Consider the following 20,691-nt stretch of genomic DNA (forward strand, 5'->3'; position numbering starts at 1 on the left):
TGACTGGCGTGAGATGGTATCTCAGTGGTTTTGATTTGTGTTTCCCTGATTATGAGTGACACTGAGCATTGTTTCATATGTCTGTTGGCCATCTGGATGTCCTCTTTGGAAAAGTGTCTGTTCATGTCTTCTGCCCATTTCATCACTGGATTATTTGTTTTTCAGGTGTGAAGTTTGATGAGTTCCTTATAGATTTTAGATACTAGCCCTTTATCTGATATGCCATTTGCAACTATCTTTTCCCATTCCGTCGGTTGCCTATTAGTTTTATTGATTGTTTCCTTTGCATTGCAGAAGCTTTTTATCTTTATGAAGTCCCAGTAGTTCATTTTTGCTTTTGATTCCCTTGCCGTTGGGGATGTGTCAAGTAGGAAATTGCTGCAGTTATTTAACTTGTGCCTCTCCCAACCTCAACCATATTCTTTTTAATAGTAGAATAAACTCTGTTAAGATTCTGGTCCAATGTATTTTTGGTAAGACTTTAAAAAAATACATCATGTTTAATGGCTACAGAGTATGAGGACCGAGGTACAGAGTCTATGACATCACTACAGTTATTAGTATTTCTACATTTTTAAAATTCCAAAAACATTTTAAATTTTCAAACAGATTTTATCCAATTTTGTTGAGTATTCAACAAAATGTGTTCAAGGTTCAAACACACATATTGTGCATAAATTCCTACTAAAAACATATCTTTGTGAACTACAACAATTGCTATGTGTATATCTTCTTTTCAAAATGAATACCAGTAGAAGTTATTTTATTCACATTATCCAAGCAAATCTCCAGGTGCTCATCAGTGAAGTGGGGGGAGCATCATCAGTCTGAGTAGGGGGTAATAATGGTGTTTCTTTCATAAGCTTTCTCATTTCCAGTGTCACCCACTGTTAGAATGCAATGGGCTTCTTCCTGTTTTTTTCTGTTATGATTTATTCTCAAACAGATCTTTATGGTCAAACATACCTCTCTATTTCTAGTTTCACCCTTTTTCTATTTCTTTTCATATATTCTTAAATTTTCTTAGTGTTTATTTATTATTTTTGAGAGAGAGCAGACCACAAGCAGGGAGAGGCAAAGAGAGAGAGATGGAGACACAGAATCCAAAGCAGACTCCAGGCTCTGAGCTGTCAGCACAGAGCCCAACGTGGGGCTCAAACTCACAAACACTGAGATTATAACCTGAGCTGAAGTTGGACACTCAACTGACTGAGCCACCCAGGCGCCCCCTCTTTGTATATTCTTTCATCGGTCAGTGGGTTAGTATACTTGGGCTGTCGTAACAAAATACTACAAATAGGAGGCTTAAACCACAGAAGTTTATTTTCTCGTGGGTGTGGGGGCTGGAAGTCCCAGGTCACGATGTCAGCAGTGTTGGTTTCTTCAGAGGCCTCACGCGCTGGCTCACAGACGGCCATTTTCCCCCTATGTCTTTACACTGCCTTCACACCGCATGTGTCTGTGTTCAAATTTCCTCTTGGTAGAAGGACAGCCATCATATCTAATTATGGCACACCCTGATGACCTCAGTTTAACTTAATCCCCTCTGTGAAGGCTCTGTTTCTAAATAACAGCCACATTCTGAGACACTGGGGGGTTAGGGCTTCCACATACAAATTTTGAATGAACACAGTTGAGCCTTTAACAGTTACTTTAAGTAACCTTTATTTACGTGCCTATTTCCAGGGCTCCACCTCATTGGCGTTAGTTGTCTGGGGAGCATCTACTGAGTGCTTCGTCACAACAGTCATGCTAAGGTTGAAAACCAGCTGCAGTAACCTCAAATCTATGCATCACATTTGGCATGAGCATATCCCACTGGAAGACTGGATTAGTGGCATTCACAAAGACAGGCACGGTTTCAATAGGATCAAAACTTTGCCGGTAAGAAACCCAAGCACGTTGTTGTAAGGGTACCATGACTACTTTTGTGTGATTGGCTGGCCATTCTGTCCTAGCATTTCTTTCCCAGGATACTCAAAACACCCAGGTTATTCTTCACACTTGTCATTTTTAGGATGTGATTATTTATTTCTAAAATATAAGAGCTTCCTGAAATAATGGGTTTTCTCGGTAATTCAGTGCCACCATTTAAAAAATCATTTTAGGGGCGCCTGAGTGGCTCAGTCGGTTAAGCCTCTGACTTCAGCTCAGGTCAGATCTCACGTTCGTGGGTTCGAGCCCCGCCTCGGGCTCTGTGCTGACAGCTAGCTCAGAGCCTGGAGCCTGCTTCCGGTTCTGTGTCTCCTTCTCTCTCTGCCCCAACCCCTCTCAGGCTCTGTCTCTCTCTGTATCAAAAATAAATAAAACATTAAAAAAATTTAAAAAAATCATTTTATGCTATAAAATGGTGGCATGCTCTTGGGGATTTTGTAATATATAGTGATTTGTGATTATGTTGACCTGTCTCTGGCTGATACCTTACTGGTTCCATTCTGATGTTGTTACAGTTGTAATTTGTGCCATGTCAGAATCTATGATACCTTAAAGTATATATATTATTATTCTTTGCTAACTTATTACTTACAATTTTTTCTGTGACAAAAACTCGAATAACCAAACTTGAAGATTTATTCACTAAAGACATTACTAAGACTTTTTATAAAGTATTGAAACTTTATTGCGTTTGTTTTATGGTAGCTATTTTACCTACTAATGCTTTTTTCACTTATTTACAAATCCCAAACAGTTCTATTACCATGGGTAGAAGTTATCAAAACTCCAGAAAAATAAGGTGTAGGGAGTCCAGGGGGAGTAGAAATGGACTCTAATACCTGGAACTAAAAAATTTTTTAAATATATTTGCTTTGAATGCTTTTATGGAAAAATCAAGATTTTTAAATTAAAGACTTAGTAAATAATAATGAATTACATGCTTTCTTTGCTTGATCCCTTATAGGTCAACTATCGGCCACCATCTAAAATGGGAATTGCCATTCCACTCACAGATCATTTTTACCATGCGGACCCTAGCAAACCCATACCGAGAAATCTCTTTCCTAAGTCAAAGGTAAAGAATTTTTTCACATATAAAACCAGCACTTATTTGAATTCGAGAAATCATTCAGTGAAATCACAGACGGACCTAACGGCAGGGACTAATTGAGAAGGTGCATCCTGAGCGCTGTTCCATCTGCCCGGATGGGACAGCACTATTGTTATTACTATGACAACCACCCTGTTCCTCTTCCTCCTCCTCTAGCCCCCTCTCCTCTCACAGCTACTTCTAGACTGGCTTTGAAGCCAAGAAGCCTAAATGGACCCCTTTCTCCTGCCCGCTCCCTGCTCCCGTCTGGATTTGCCAAGGAGATATGTGGGGGAAGGGCGTCTTTCCTCAAAGGAATGGAGCCCCCAGGCCCATTTCATGACCAGCCTAGTGTAGTGAATGGCTGTCCTTGAGGAAAGAAGACTGTTTGATCCAACACAGGCACATTTAAAGTGCTGCCAAGGTTCTTCCTAGAGAACAACCAAACCCAGAGGCACCCTGTCTCTCTGGAGTGTGGACTGAACGTGGTAGAAAGAACAGAGAGAAACCACTGGGTTCAGAGGAAGAGTATGTGATGAGACACGCACCTGCCTGCCCGTAGACGTGCACAGACCTCCATATCCATTCCACACCCACACACGCTAAGTATGTGCACGCACACGCACACAAAGACCCAAAATGTTCTTTCTTTTGTTCAGTAGCTCCCTTGTCACCCCATGCAATTTGGAGTCAAAGCCAAATTCTCACAGTGGTCTCTTAGGTCCTTCATGATTTGGCCTTGGCATTGTGTCTGACCCCGTTTTCCCGGGTTAGTCTGTTCTAGCCACACTGGCCTCCACGTAGTTCTTCAAACATGTCAGACCGACTTCCAGCTCAGGGCCTTTGCAGCTGAAAAAGAATCCTGTCTGGAATGCTCTTCTACCAGAGAGCACGTGGCACTCTGTCACTGTCCCCGTCATTGTGAGGCCTGCCTTGACCACTCCTTTTAGAACTGGAAGCCCCGCCACCATTGTCACCCACTCCCTGTGCCCCTTCTCTCCCTTATTGTTCCCGATTGCACTTACTACAGTCTTACAGATTTTACTCATTTGTCTCAGTTATCATGATTCATAAAAAGGTAAGTTCTGTAAGTCAGGTGTTTGGCTACTGATTTGAATCTATCTTTTTTAAAAATTATTTTTAATGTTTATTTTTGAGAGAGAGACACACAGAACATGAGTGGGGGAGGGGAAGAGAGAGAGAGAGAGAGAGAGAGGGAGACATAGAATCTGAAGCAGGCTCCAGGCACCGAGCTGTCAGCGCAGAGCCCGATGTGGGGCTCAAACCCACAAACCGTGAGATCGTGACCTATGCTGAAGTCGGACACTTAACTGACTGAGCCCCTCAGGCGCCCCTGAATCTATCTCATTCTCTGCTGCATCTTTAGTGCCCAGAACCGTGCCAGATATGAGGAGTGCTTTAAGACTGTTGGACAAACGAATAATACACATTTGTGCATATGTTATTACACACACACCACATGAGGAGGTTGACTTATTGAATCTTGCATTTTGGTGTAAGAAGCTCTACTCCGGGCAATGGCCAGCTATAAGACTGAGTTCTTCTTTGATTCCCTCTTTTGTCCAAAGATAAGCCCTGTGGTGTCACCAGAACCAAGCTTCCACTACTGAATTAAGGATTTCCATGTAAATATAGTAAAATCACTGTGATTTTACTATATTTACATGGAAATCCTTAATTTGTTTGGGTTTTCAGGATTCTCTGGGGAGTTGAATAGTAAATGTACAGCTAAGTCAGTAATTTTTCAGTGCACTTTTTATATGCAGCGCAGTCAACACATTCATTTCAGCATTTCTAGCGTTATCAGTTACAAACAGATGTTCTCTAAGGATATAGCAGCAAACAAGATAAACACATACCTTTATAGATCTTTACTGTAATGGGGGAGCATAGGAATTAAACTAAAAAGTTGTACAAATTAAATACTGTTTCTGGGCAATATGGCCGTGCAGAACCTGAAACGGAATTATCTAGGCGTATTTCTGCAATGCAGCTTTCTCCATTTCCCCTCACACCTCCTGAATCAGAAACTCTGGGCGCAGTCCTGAAACTTGCATTAAAAAAATCTCCCAGTTAATCCTTACTTACCATTAAGTTTAAGACAGTCACGTAGTAGAAACAGACACAAAACACACAAGATGACTGCGGGCCGGGGATATATAATCTAGTGCAAGGGAGTCAGACTGAAAGAGGAGTAGGAGTGAGCCAACAAAGGAGGAGCAAGGCAGAGTGTAGAAGAGGGGGAGGGAGAGCCAGAGAGCATCCTAAGAGGGAAGGTACCGACACAAGGGCCGTCATGGGAAAGAGCTCTGTGACTCAGGAGAACTGGGAGGTGTGGAGTGTGTCTGCGAAAACAGAGAGGGCATGTTCCGTTCAGTCCGCATGAAACATCCTGAGTTTGTAATAAAGTCTTCATGAATTCCAAAAAGGCTTATACAGGCCATATTCAATAACGTTAAATCATTCAATTTAAAGAAATACAAAAAATGCAAAAAGAAAATGGTATGTGCATACACACATATGCCTTTAATTCACCCACCCCTAAAAATGTCTCACCTGACTTGTGAAAAATCCTAAATAAAATACTACCAGCAAGTCAAGTGTAGGAATACACCAACACCATAGTGTATCAGGAGACGGTAGAGTTTCTCCAAGGTGAGGAAGTTTGAGCATATGAAAACATATTAAAATAATATACTTTATAAATGGATTGAAGGAAAACTAATCTCGACAGAAGCCATAAAACATATTTGATACAATGTAACATTCTTTTCTGAATAAATTTCCGTAAACCAGAAAGAGAAGTGATACCACCCAATCTAGTAAATAAAATCTGTGAGAAGTCTTTAGCAAACACAAAATTCAACAGTAGAAGCATTCATGCTTTAACACTTCTATTTTATTTTGTTCTGTAGGGTCAGACAAAGCCAATGTGACAAAAAATAAGTTGTAAATATTGTAAAGGGACAAAACTCACCATTTCCACATATAATCACTTACTTAGAAGATATGGAAGAAACAACTGAAGAAATATTAAAATGAATAATAGGGGTGCCTGGGTGGCTGAGTCGGTTAAGCATCTGGCTTCAGCTCAGGTCATGTTCTCATGGTTTGTGGGTTCCAGGCCCGCGTTGGGCTCTGTGCTGACAGCTAGCTCAGAGCCTGGAGGCTGCTTCAGATTCTGTGTCTCCTTCTCTCTGCCCCTCCCCCACTTGTGTTTTGTCTCTCTCTCTCTCTCTCTCTCTCAAAAATAAATAAAAAACATTAAAATGTTTAAAAATAATAAAATGAATAATAATTGTCACTAATGTAGTCCAATGGATATCAGATCACAAAGAAAAATCAGTAATGTTCCTATATATCTGTAGGATATATATGCTCAATTAGAGGTAATAATGAAAAACAACCCACTCTTCATCTGCATACAATAATAGATGTAGAATTTAATCTAAACTTATGTGCAAGGCAGGTATGAAAAACATTGTATGATTTAGGTGAATCACACATAAGACACCTAATAAAGTCTCACGTTCTTGGGAAGCTTCACCATTACAAAGCTCAGTTCTCTCCAGATTAATTGCACTACATTCAGTGCAATTACAATCCAAACCCACCAGGGCATGTTTGAGGGAAACAACATGGGCTCATTCTAAAGTTCATAGTGAAAAGAAAACTTGTATTAGTAAATAATCTGCAGGGGCTCCTGGCTCAGTCAGGTCAGTGTTCAGCTTTAGCTCAGGTCATGATCTCACAGTTCGTGGGTTTGAGCCCCGTGTTAGGCTCTGTGCTGTCAGCTCAGAGCCTGGAGCCTCCTTTGAATTCTGTGTCTCCCTCTCTCTCTGCCTGTTCCCCACTCATGTTCACTCTCTCGCTGTCTCAAAATAAGTAAACATTAAAAAAAAAATAATCAATATCCTGAAGAACAAAGATGAATGGATTTGTCCTCCTACATATACAAAAGTAATAAAATAACATAGTATTACCCACAGTAAGCAGATAGAAGGAAATAATAAAGATTAGAGTGGAGGTGAATAAAAAAGAGAATTGAAAAAAAATAGAATAAACTTTTACTTCATTATTAGTGGATATGTGTGCCCTATTAACTTCTCAGGGATTTGATGCATTCAGGGAACAAATATTTACTGAACATTAACTCGGCTGGCAGGCAGTCTGCCACAAAAAATAACAAGTAACCTGTACTCTGTTTGCAGAAATTTGGTAAATTCAAACAGTGCGCAAACGCTTCTACTCGGGAGGAATGTAATTGCACAAATGATCAGAAATCTTCAGACGCTATTGCTTTCTCAGACTGCAAAGAAAAGGTAAGACCATTTTTAATTACCTGAAGACCAAACACTTTCCTATCAATAAGATTTTTGAAATATGCAGTTTAATTAAACATGAGCGTAAAGCAAGGAAATGCCTCATTACGACATAGGATTAAATAGGACACAGAGCTGGAAGGATCTGGATTTAAATGTGCCTAACGCAGTTAATTAACCACCCGTGTAAAATAAATAATACCCACACCACACTGTCCATTTCTCAAGATTCTTATTGTGGCAGGGACCCCTCCCTAAGGAGAGAGAGAAAGAGGAAGAGGACTTCAAGGTCAGCTGGATGTGTGCCCAGGTACCTCCTGTTCCCGTGACCTTGTAGACTGAGACTGCCCAATTAGACTGCATGTTTATGTGTTACCATATATCGGAGACAAAGAGATAGAAAATGTATTTAAAAACTATGCCATGTGATATGGGCGCTCAGTTCTTTGGGTACGAACCCAACGGATCGGTGCGGGCACGAATAGAAGTTGCTTCCTGGAGAGAAGCCTCGGGGTCACGACTCTGTGCGAAAATCCTGCAACATTCTGAGGACACACACACACACGCACGCATCTGTAGGAAAAGTTTGTAACATGTCCTGCTCTAACTAGATTATAATGAAGATTGATTCATTTAAAAATGTGTATCTCAGTGTCAGTGCTGGGACTACGGGTATTGGTCTGGGAATACGGGAGATGAAGTCCTTGTAATCAAGAAGTTCAGTCTGGCAGCAGTGACAAAACAGAAGACAGTATAGTACACCGGTTAAAGGAATGGGTTCTGTGTCAACTCTTTTATTCTGTTCGTCTCAAAGCATTCAAGAGTGTATCAGGGGCGCCTGGCTGGCTCAGTCAGTTGGGCGTCCAGCTTCAGCCCAGGTCATGATCTCATGGTTCGTGGGTTCGAGCCCCACATCAGGGTCTGTGCTGACAGCTAGCTCGGAGCCTGGAGCCTGCTTCTCTCTCTCTGACCCTCCCCTGCTCGCACTGTCTCTCTCTGTCTCTCAAAAATAAATTTTAAAAAAACATTAAAAAAAGTGTATCAAATGGATATTGATGTTTGCAGTAGGTAAGTTAAACATCCACTTAGTATAGCTTTCACATAGATCTATTTCAAGGCCTTGTAAGACTATATAGTGTTATAGACTATCTTTATCTATCGTCTATCTATCTATAGCATTATATTAAGTGATTTTATTTTTATAAAATCTTTTATATAAAGATAAAATCACTTAATACCATGCTGGGCATGAGTTAGCATTCAGTGCATTGTGAGGATTGTTATATTTGCCCCTATGATTCTCCCTTCACTGAATTACAATGATATCTCTTGAACATTTACTATCTGCTAAACACTGCTCTAAGCAATCTCCATGATTTGTCTCCAATGCAAGGCACAGACAAGCCAGGTAATTTGCCAAAGATCACATCATTAATATGTGAAAGAGACAGATTTCAGCTCTGACTCCAGAGCCTGAGCTTAAAGGGTATGCTGAAAGATCATGGCTGGCTGGGAAAGAGGTGTAAGAGAAGGGGCCAAGAGCCAATTCATGCAGTGCTGTTTGAGATGCGGGTTAGCCAGAAAAGTTTGAATACCATCATAGACCATTCCTGAAAAAGACCAATAGAAAGTCATGAATTTTGTTACTACAATGTTTGTGTATTACTTTTGGAGTTCACATTGATTCTGCTGTATGATTGCTTTCCATGCCCCGAGAAGGCGGAAACCCTGCGAGGCACATGTCATTTAGAATGGCCAAACTCTTGGAGAATCTATTTATTTACTCTTTACCAGGAAATGAGATTGGTCTTGAATCGTCCAAATTGACATTCATTCTTGAAATTTGCATTTTAGGTTCCTCGTTTTAAGTTTCCAATTACACAATATCCAATTTCTTTGCAAATTTCCAGTGAGGATGGACGTATCCCAGTGGATATGCCATATCTGCTTACCGTAACTGAAGTGAACAACAGGGAAAATTGGAAACTAGGTAGGATTTGGTTTCTTCTATAATTATTTTGTCTTATAAGTAATGTTATTACCTAGGCAAGTGGTTTATAAAACCAGTTTACAACAACCAGGAGTTCTTTGGAAAAGTATTCGAGTCTGTTGGCAACTTGTTTACTCTCCTCCTCTGGTCTTCCACGTATTTCGTTATTACTTTTGGTGCCCTGGATTTCGTGGCATAACAGCATTTTTGAGGAATTTGAACTGTGAAATGTTTGAAAGCCATTTTGTAGATGAGTAGCAAACACAATTGATTGAATTTGTGCTACATGTTGACTAGTGGATCTTTTGACTGGTTTTGCGATGTTACAGAGGAGGTTCCAAAAGGTGTGGCCAGGGCACCTGGGTGGTTCAGTGGGTTAAGCCTCCGACTTCGGCTCAGGTCAGATCTCACGTTCGTGGGTTCGAGCCCCACATCGGGCTCTGTGCTGACAGCTAGCTCAGAGCCTGGAGCCTGCTTCCAGTTCTGTGTCTCCTCTCTCTGCCCCTCCCCCTCTCAGGCTCTGTCTCTCTCTGTAAAATAAATAAAACATTAAAAAAAAAAGTTCTGTGTAGAATTTCTTAAAAAATCATTAAAAAAAATAAATAAAAAATAAAAGGTGTGGCCAGATAGCCTATAGCGTTCCTCAAAAAATTCCCCATGACCCAGCAATAGCACGGCTGAGGATTTGCCCAAGGGATACAGAAGTGCTGATGCATAGGGGCACATGGACCCCAGTGTTGATAGCGACACTTTCAACAATAGCCAAATCATGGAAAGAGCCTAAATGTCCATCACCTGATGAGTGCATCAAGAAGACGTGGTTTATATACACAATGGAGTACTACATGGCAATGAGAAAGAATGACATCTGGCCATTCCTAATAGCAACGTGGATGGACCTAGAGGGAGTCATGCTAAGCAAACTAAGTCAGGCAGAGAAGGACAGATAGCATATGTTGTCACTCATAGGTCTAACAGGAGAAACTTAACAGAGGAGCATGGGGGAGGGGAGGGGAGGAGGCAAATCGTGAGAGACTCTCGAATACTGAAAACAAACTGAGGGCTGAAGGGTGAGGGCGAAAGGGGAAGGACGGTGATGGGCATGGAGGAGGGCACTTGTGGGGAAGATCACTGGGTGTTATATGGAAACCAACTTGACAGTAAACTATAAAATAAAATTTTAAAAAATATCTTCCACTTTTTTAGGTAAAATTTAGAAAAGGATCTACCATCTAATACGAACAAAATTTTTTCAAAATTCTATGATAAAATAATTTAAAAGATGCAGAAAAGTTTTTAAACAAGAAAAATCAGGGGCGCCTGGATGGCTTAGTCAGTAGAGCATGCAACTCTTGATCTCAGGGTTGTGAGTTTAAGCCCAACGTTGGCTATAGAGATTACTTAAAAATAAAATTGTAAACAAATAAAATAAAAATTAAATTTACCACAATGCAATTTTACCTCAAATATACAACTTTTTCCTGCACAGTTTGTGTTTAAGAATACTTTGAGGCAATTGGCCACTTGATTAGTAGGTAGACAGACAATGGATAAAATTAAATGCAATTATGATCAGTTATGTTTCCAAATATCCAGACATTGGGTATTCAGTGATTCTTACTCTGCCCAGTATATGCATTCTTGAAATGAAAAATCTAGCAAAGAAAACTACTAACTATTTCACTGTAACTAACCTCCCCATTTTCTGTGATATGTTGAAACCTAAAGTTGCCAGCTTTTGAGCATCGATTGTTAAATATTCAAGCATTTTGTGTACTGGTTGTTAAGCCATTAGTAGCTTGAGATTAGCCAGGGTGAGGCTATTTACACCAGGGAAATGGGCAAATGCTACTGTCAGAGCTTAGATCCCATTTACCATTACCCCACTGCAGTTTCTAATCCCCACACCATCTATCTGGTTTTAGAAAGAATTATAAGAAAAGCAAGAACACCTGACCATTTCTTTCAGAAAAGATTTAAATGATCATATTGTGAAAGTTTTCTGCCCCGTTACTGCAAATCAGTTACCAACCACTAAGTTTGCATTATCCCATTGCCAAAGACACAAAGTCTGTGCAGGTTAGAACTTGGCCTAAGTGTGGGGCTGGAAGAAAAGGTCAGCCTGAATAAAGTGGTCAGAGTTTTGTCCTTCCTGACAGTGCCCTTGAGAAGATGCATCATTAGCTACCAGGCGTAAACCTGGGACAACTTAGCCATGTTATGGAGGTGAATCCCTCATGTACCTTGATGTATGTAGTAAGTTTCATGCAAAATGTAAAAACAGCATAATGTGCTTAAAATATACTTATGTACTTTCAGAACACAGTGTACCAGAAAATGTAAAAAAATTGAAAGATTACTTAGAACCACGTCTTCATGCTCCCGTGTATAATCCTATAGGCCTCAACTTAAGTATAAAGGTGAGTTGACAGCATTTTTGTTTTTCCTGCTTTGAGTTCAGATAAAATATATATGTCTAAACTAAGATTGGTTTACGTTTTAAAGTATAGGTGTCCCATCAATGGTAGAAATTGCATCTTTAAAGTATATGGAGAAGTGTTTTCTTTTTCCTCCCTTCCTCCTGATATTATTATTTCAAAAGGTATCTGAAAGTTAAGTGTAACATTTAACTGTTTTTTGCACTTAGAGGCAAAACTAATAGATTATTTTTCAAGGTAAAGCAGAAAAGGTGTTTCCAAAATTTAGGGGATAAATGGGTTTGGTCTATTTCACGTGGATGTACACAGGTATGTCTTCAGATCCCAGCTGCCTGTAAGAACACATGAAATTGATATAATCTAGGTAATTATAAAAGTCACTAACAATGAGTGGACGTATCAAAACCATGAATATGACAATTAGCCCAAAATACTTGTCGAGGCCATGTTAGGTTCTGTGTCTCTCTTTCGTCATCTAAAAAGAAGTATCAGCTATTGTCCTTCTACTTCTAGAAGAACACGAAGTAGATGCGTAAGAGCCTTAGGAAGGGGACTGGATTTTTCTGTGCATCATCTGTACGGGAAGTGGCCACAGTGTGTATTTTAGCTTGAAGGAACATGCGTGTCCGTGCTGCCGATGACCGGGTGTGTTTTTTCCACAGGGCTCGGAGCTTTTTCACTTCAGAGTGTCCGTTGTTCCAGGGGTCTCTTCTTGTAACTTAGTTGAAGAATTTCAGGTATAGTAAATGCACAGGTACTGATGGGGTGATGGCTGGGGAAGAAACGTGAGAAGTGTCAGCGCAAGAGAAAAGCAGCATAATGTGTGTGATACGCAAGGCTTGGAGACAAGGGACCCTGAAGAATGGTGGTGACGTCCGTAATGATGCCTGACAGCTAGCAGGACCTGACGATGCTGGGAAAATGTTAATAAGTGCTTGTTTTATTTGTTTTTATTCTCTCTCCAACTTCCATGTTTAACTCAGTTGTTGGAATTTTACCGCACTTCCTCTCACCCCATCTCCCAATAGGAACATGTGTCTGTAACACTTAAGTTTCCATTATGATCTATCCTTTTATTATCTTCGCTGTGATGGTAGTCTTAGTATGTTTAAAGCTATCAGGATCGGAAAGAATTGGGAACCAAAATCAACGTCCCCAGATTGCACCATGATGTGCAATAATTTAATTTTGTTCATTTGGATAGTGACATTTGCTACCTTTGGAGGGTTAGGGGGCAAGGAATGAGGATTCGACTTAATCGATTAATGACTCATTCACTATGGAAAACTGATACCACATTGTCAAAAATAAGTCTCTCTTTCTCTCCCTCTTTCCCCACCCCTCTCCTTTTACCATCCTGACCCTGCCCCTAAGCCAGCCCCAGTCATATGCAGATGTATGTTAACTGACTGTAAAGGAACTAAAACCTTAAAAACTCCAATAAAATAAAATTGGTGAAAATATTGTAACTCAAAACAAAAAGAAATAAGCATAGCAAAGTCTTCAAAATAAAAATGCAGGAGACACATTACGTAAGTTCTAGAATAACTGCTGAGTGACATAGAAACCAGGAAGGCACGAGCACAACAAAGGTTTTGATAACTGAACTGACAATGGAGCCACCACAGAAAGTAAAGCAGAACCTGGGCTCTGAACTCAACCAGTTGCCAAAACAAGTCAAAACCCCAACGGGGTGCCTGGGTGGCGCCGTCGGTTAAGCAGCTGACTCTCTCGATGTTGGCTCAGGTCACGATCTCACTTGTGAATACAAGCCCCAGGTCAGGCTCTCTGATGACAGTGCAGAGCCTGCTTAAGATTCTCTCTCCCTCTCTCTCTGCCTGTCCTCTGTTCATGCTGTCTGTCTCTCAATAAATAAACCTTAAACAACAACAACACTTTCCAAAGAACTTTTAACAGGACTGAGTCTCACAACATAAATATCTTTTTCTTAATGTTTATTATTTGAGAGAGAGAGAGCGCGCACACGTGTGCGGGCAAGCATGCAAGAGGGAGGGACAGAGAGAAAGAGAGAGAGAGAGACACAGAAAGTGAATCAGGCTCCAGGCTCTGAACTGTTAGCACAGAGCCTGATATGGGGCTGGAACCCACAAACCTTGAGACCATGACCTGAGCTGAAATCAGCCACTTAACTGACTGGGCCACCCAGGCATCCCTCACAACATAAATATCTTAAATGTCCAGGATAAAATCTAAAATTACTCAATATTCTAGTAACTAAGAAAATATAATCAATTTTCAAAAGACAATCAGCGCTGGATGGCAAAATAAAATAATCAGAATTTTTCTGAGTTTATTTATTTTTGAGAGAGAGACAGAGTGAGTGGGGGAGGGTGAAAGGAGAAGGAGAGGGGGAATCCCAAGCAATCTCTATGCTGTCCGTGTAGGGCCTGACACGGGCTCAAACCCACGAACCGTGAGATCATGACCTAAGCTGAAACCAAGAGTCAGATGTTTGACTGAGCCGCCCAGGTGCCCCCAGACAGAGGTTTTAAGCCAGCCGTGATAACCAGTTTCCATGGGGTAAAGGTAAATGCTTGAAATGGCTGCAAAGGAACTGGGAGAAATTCTCAATAGAGAAATTGAAGCTCTAAAAAAGAACCAAATGGAAATTTTAGAACTGAAAAATTCAGTATTTAAGACTTAAAAAATCACTGGATAGAGTCAGTAGCAGCACAAATATGGCAGAGAAAAAAATCAATGAATTTGAAAATAAATCAGTAGAAATCCACCCTGAAGAAAAAAGACTGGTCTCCTTTCTGCCCCTGGGTGCCACTGAGGAAGAATGTCTCACCTCCCACCGCCATCAGGTCTAAGTCAGAGTCTCTCAAAGCCCCCAAACAGCTGTGCAAGATTTTCATCAGAGGTTTGGGCTTTGAGACAACCAATGAGAGTCTGAGGAGCCATTTTGAGCAATGGGGAACGCTTACAGACTCTGTGGTAATGAGAGGTCCAAACACCAAGAACTCCAGGGGCTTTGGATGGTCGTGCAAGCCACTGTGGACAGGGTGGGTGCAGCCACGAATGCAGAGCCACACAAGGTGGACAGAAGAGTTGTAGAGCCAAAGAGGGCTGTCTCCAGAGAAGATTCTCAGAGATCCGGTGCCCACTTGACAGTGAAAAAGATTTGTGTTGGCGGCATTAAAGAAGACACTGAAGGACATCATCTAGGAGATTGTTTGGAAGACTATGGGAAAATGGCAGTGATTGAAATCATGACTGACCAAGCCAGTGACAAAAAGAGAGGCTTTGCTTTTGTAACATTTGATGACCATGACTTTGTAGACAAGATTGTCATTCAAAAATACCATACTGTGAGTGGCCACAACTGTGAAGTAAGGAGAGCCGTATCTAAACAGGAGACGGCTAGTGCTTCATCCAGCTAAGGAGGTCAGAGTGGTTCTGGAAACTTCGGTGGTGGTCATGGAGGTGGTTTTGGTGGGAATGACAACTTTGGTTGTGAAGGAAAGTTCAGTGGGCGGGTGGCTTTGGTGGCAGTCGAGGTGGCGGTGGATATGGTGGCTGTGGGGATGGCTATGCCAGATTGGGTAGTGGTGGCAGCAGCTCTGGAGGTGGTGGAAGCTATAATGATTCTGGGAGTTACAACAGTCAATCTTCAAATTTTGGGCCCATGAAAGGAGGAAATTTTAGAAGCGGAAGGTCTGGCCGCTCTGGCTCTGGAGGCCAATACTTTGCCAAACCACGAAACCGAGGTGGTTATGGCGGGTCCAGCAGCAGCAGTAGCCATGGCAGTGACAGAAGGTTTGTTTCCTGCCAGGAAATGAAGCTTAGCAGGAGACGAGAGCCAGAGACGTGACAGGGAGGCTACAGGTTACAGCAGATGCGTGAACTGAGCCAAGCCCAGGGGTGGCAGGGCCCAGGTGCTCCAGAGAAGACATGTTCTAGGGCAAAACCCTCGAGGACTATATTTGTGACCAATTGTACAACAGGTTATTTTAGTTTCTGTTCTGTGGAAAGTGTAAAGCATTCCAACAAAGGGTTTTAATATAGATTTTTTTTTGCACCACTGCTGTTGATTGCTAAATGTAATAGTCTGATCATGATGCTGAATAAATGTGTCTTAGAAAAAAAAATGTCCTTAGGAACCTATGAGATCTGAGGTCTGACTTTATGTCCCCAGAGTCAGTGAAGGACAGGAAAAAGGGACTGATACAGGAAAGGAATAAAAAGGGGAGGAGGAGGAAGAGGAAGACATGGGGGGGGGGAGGAGAGGGGGCAGGAGGAGGAGGAGAACTAAAGCCTGAAAATATCCCAAATTTGGTTAAGACATAAATTTATATATTCAAGAAGCTTAATGAATCCAGAATAAGAGAGAGATCCTGTATAAACACATCATAATCAAACTACTAAAAATCAAAGATGAAGAAAAAAATCTCGAAAGCAGCCAAAAAACAAAAAGCATTTAAGTGAACAACAATTTGAATTACTGCTGACTTTTTTCTCGGAAACTATAGAAGCTAGAAGAAAGCTGTCCGACATCTTTAACGTACTGGGGACAGGGGCAGTTTGGGGAGGAAGGGTCACCAATCCAGAGTTCTGTATCTAGTCCTTCAGGAATGAAAGAAAAATAAAAGCATTCCCAGATGAAGGAAATTTAGGATAAGCCACTCTCAGCAGAAACTTCCTTTAAAAAAATATATAAAGAAGTTCTTCATGATGGAAAGAAGTGTCAACAGAAGGAAACAAAGCTTAGGAATGAAAGAGAAATCAAAAAAATGAATGAAAGAAAAATAGTGGAGCGCCTGAGTGGCTCAGTCGGTTAAGTGTCCGACTTCAGTTCAGGTCACGATCTCACAGTTTGTGGGTTTGAGCTCTGCATTGGGCTCCGTGCTGAGAGCTCAGAGCATGGAACCTGCTTCAGATTCTGTGTCTCCCTTTCTCTCTGTGCTCCCCCCCCCCAATAATAAACATTAAGAAAAAAAATTTTTTAGAAAGAAGAAATGATTGCATAGTTAATAAAGAAAAAGAATCAGGGCACCTTGATGGCTCAGTCGGTTAAGTGTCCAACTCTTGATTTTGGCTCAGGTCATGATACCAGGGTTGTGGGACTGAGCCCTCTATCAGGCTCTGTGCTGAGTGTACAGCCTGCTTAGGACTCTCTCTTTCTCTCTCTCTCTCTCTCTGCCCCTTCCGTGCTCATGTTCTCTCTCTCTTCCCCTCCCTCTATCTCTCTCTCCATCTCTCTCTCTCTCTCTGGCTCTCTGTCTCTCTCTCAAAATAAAGAAAGAGAGTCATTGAAAAACAGTAGAAAAAGAGTGTAAAGTTTCTCAGGACTGTTGAAACCTGCTTTTGAAAGCAGGGGATCCTGAAGCAACCGGGATTTTTGTGCACCATCAAGGACATTATTGGGATAATTGACAAAATTTGAACCACGTCTGTAGATTAGACAGCGGCATTGTCTCAACGTTAATTCCTTGACTTTGGTATTTACAATGTGGCCACTTATGTGAATTCTTTGTATTTAAGAAATGCACATTGAAGTATTTTGGCAATAGAGAGACATTGTGTCCAGAATATACTCCCTTATGATTCTGGGACTTAACCTTTTTTGAGACATGGAGTGGAATATTTGGATAGTCAAGATTGGAAGAGAAACGTTTGAAGAAAAACTGTTTTCAAGAACTTTCAAGGAGGCAGTTTAGCTGGAGAATGCAGAATTCAGAGGTAATACAGGTGTCTAGTCTCAAAAAATAATGGATGGCTTAACTGAACAAGTGAAATTTTTATAGTGTCTGGTGAGGTGACTCAAATTTTATTTTAGGTAAAAATGGTAAAGGGAACAGCAGCAGCAAAGACACAGATAAGGGAAAGTACAACTTATCTGAATAGCTTGTAGCCATTTGGCTGGAATGCAAGGTTATGTGTAAGAACATGGGTAGGTTAGGGTCAAATTGTGGGAGACCTCAAATGTTATGACGAGAGCTTCAGAACATGCCTATCAGCAGTAAGAGGCTATGAAACATCTTCAAAGAAAAGTGTTCGGGGAAGGACACATGGTCTGCAGCAGCCTGGTCAGAGTGAATCAGGATTTTCGCTCCAAGTGCTGGGACATGGATTTGCTTTCTTGATGATGCTGAACACAAAAGCTTGTAGCCTCAGGAACTGCTGCTGTCACCCAGGAGGGCTGTGGGGACTAAGAGGGGAGACACCCAAGACCGACGAGGCAGAACAGGAAGATGGAAAAAGCCCCAAGAGACCCCGATTATAATGGCTTGTTTCCTCTGGCTCCTTCTAACTTCTTCATAGAAAAGAAAATTCACTTTTGCAATTACATGTAGCATAAAACTGTCTCTCTCATTGGCCACAGACAGATTAGATCTTTCTTGTTCTCTTGTTCATTCTTTCTTCCTTTTGAATGGAAAATTGAGGGTTTTTTTAAAAAAAAAGTTTATTCTGAAAGAGCGAAAGCCATGAGTGCATGAGTGGGATAGGGGCAGAGAGAGAGAGAGAAAGAGAGAGAACTCCAAGCAAGCTCCATGCTGTCAGCACAGAGCCCAACCCAGGGCTCTATTCCACGAACCGTGAGATCATGATCTGAGCCAAAATCATGAGTCAGACACTCAGCCAACTGAGTCATCGAGGTGCCCCAAGCTCCTCTGATGGTCCAGCTAAAAAGGAAGATGTTTGTTTCTTACCACCCAGAAGATCATGAGTAGACTATCAATTCAGTATCTAGTATTTTCTATCAAATTCTCAACAATGCCAGTACCACTGAGCACACACCATTGGCTCTAAAGTACCACAGGAGACGGTTAGACCAGCTGATCCGTTATCGCAAAGATAATCATCTGCCCGGTGGGAAAGAACGGCTTCTCCCGCCTCCACACCACTCAGCCAGGGCCACCTTTCAAATTCTGCTGCTGGCAACGTCCCAGTACCAGTACCAGTACATTCTTTTAGTTGCAAATAAAGCAACTTTGCTTATTAAAAAAAAAAAAACATTTTATGGACAGACTGGTGTCCTACACAAATGAACCTGGCAATATTATAATGTCAACATGGATTGACAGGGTGGAAAGGAGGCTCAGTGGTTTGTTTCCACAAAGTGAAGCAATAAAGCTCACAATAGCAGGACTGAACATGGAATGGAACAAATGAATGTGAGAAAATTGTAAAAGAATTGATGGCAGACAAGGGCTGTTTCTAAGGAAAGGCATACCTCCTTAGGTCACTCGGAGGGCGGGTGGTGGTCACTTTAAGGTGAGTTATATCCTAAAGCAACATACGGATCCTTTTTAAAAAAATTTTTTTAACGTTTTATTTATATTTGAGAGAGAGAGCGAGCATGAGCAGGGGGGAGGGTCAGAGAGAGAGGGAGACACAGAATCCGAAGCAGGTTCCAAGCTCTGAGCTGTGAGCACAGAGCCTGACGCCGGGCTGGAACTCACGAACCGTGAGATCATTAACTGAGCTGAAGTCGGCCGCTTAGCCAGCTGAGCCCCCCAGGCGCCCCGTCCTTTTTCTTATCCTTGGCATTTTCCTGTTTGCGGCTGTCTTATTTCCACCCCTCTCTGCCTCACAGAGGAAAACTCGGTCGTCGGGCTGAAACCACCTCACTCTCTGTCCCCACTTCTACATTTAACATAAATGGTGTCCGTCCTTGACTCAAGTCTCAGAGAAAAAGATGCCCCTGGGTCCCTCTGTTAACATTCCTGTCTCTCTTCTAGGAACTTGTTTTGATTGGTTATCCTTAGTCACCCATTCAGGTGTAGGAAGCATTTTGAATACACAGAAGCTTCCCTATGTTAGCACGTAGAGGATTTTCTAAGAAGATGCCAGCTTGAAAGGGCACATAACGATCCCCCCTCCTCTTCTGTGGATCCAATTGTTCTTCAAGATCCAGCTCAGGAAGTGCCATCCCTGGTCACCCTGGGCAGTCAGTCATTCCCTACTGCGTTCCCAAAGTGCTCTGTCCATTCCTCTGTAACTGAACACAGAACATTTCTCTCCCATATCCTGCCTACCTCTCCCATTAAAGACCAATGATGACAGGCTAGGATGGTAAATAGAATTCTTATCCTGTATTGTGTGCAAATCATTTCTTGCCGGATTGTCAAGTGACTGTTTTTAGGCTTTGCGGATGCCCAATATCTGAGCAGCAGTCTACAAAATTGATTAATGGTATCTCTACTTTTGGAAAAATCATATAAAGTTCAGTGTTTTGAATGACTAGATTCAGAAAGCTAACGGACTTTGCTTTTTCCATTGCAGATTTATGTTGATGAAGTACCATTGCCATTTCCAGGACACACACTTATTGCTGTTGCGACAGCTGTAGTGCTGGGGGGATTGATTTTTGTAACGTTTATATTTCAAATACGTAACATCCACCTAGATGAAATGTGCCGAAATTGTATGACAACAAACAAAGAGAACATATCAAATATCATCAATCGGCTGCCTAATAGATGAGCATCTGAATAGCGAACAAACGATAACCACAGTTCTCTCTTTATTTCTTGGTTTTATTAGACCATTCCTAGAACAATATGTGAATATGATAATGGATAGAATACTGCAGAATTACAATTCAACTTTCTATTTGTCAATATGTTTGCCATTCAATTTTATTTGAAATACATGGAAAATTTCTCTTTATTTATTTATCTGATCTCTACACCCAATGTAGGGCTCAAGCTCACAATCCAAGATCGAGTCACATGCTCTTCTGACTGAGCCAGCCAGGTGCCCCTAAATATGTGGGAAATTTCTTATGTTAACCCTCACGTAGATTTTCCTTGAGGTTTTAGAAAACTGTAAAATAACCATCTCTGTGTGGAATGGGTTTTCTGGTTTTTTTAGCTTTTATTGCCTGGAGCTCACTCTGTTGGATCAGAACACCTTAGCCTTGCTCTG

The 20,691-nt window shown here is 41.4% G+C and overlaps 1 protein-coding gene across 1 annotated transcript in view; it reads left to right on the top strand.

Annotated features, from left to right (window-relative positions):
• CATSPERB (cation channel sperm associated auxiliary subunit beta) overlaps positions 1-20,433 on the top strand; it is a 107,980-nt gene extending 87,547 nt beyond the window's left edge. Inside the window, exons 17-23 of the mRNA XM_029952163.1 lie at positions 1,687-1,884; positions 2,900-3,010; positions 7,258-7,368; positions 9,223-9,358; positions 11,678-11,778; positions 12,459-12,533; positions 20,047-20,433. Of these exons, the coding sequence (XP_029808023.1) occupies positions 1,687-1,884; positions 2,900-3,010; positions 7,258-7,368; positions 9,223-9,358; positions 11,678-11,778; positions 12,459-12,533; positions 20,047-20,247 (933 nt within the window). The 3' untranslated portion in view covers positions 20,248-20,433. The remainder of the gene's footprint in view (positions 1-1,686; positions 1,885-2,899; positions 3,011-7,257; positions 7,369-9,222; positions 9,359-11,677; positions 11,779-12,458; positions 12,534-20,046) is intronic.
• The last annotated feature ends 258 nt before the right edge of the window (positions 20,434-20,691 follow it).

Source organism: Suricata suricatta, chromosome 9, assembly GCF_006229205.1.
Source record: "Suricata suricatta isolate VVHF042 chromosome 9, meerkat_22Aug2017_6uvM2_HiC, whole genome shotgun sequence".
Classification (NCBI taxonomy): Eukaryota; Metazoa; Chordata; class Mammalia; order Carnivora; family Herpestidae; genus Suricata; species Suricata suricatta.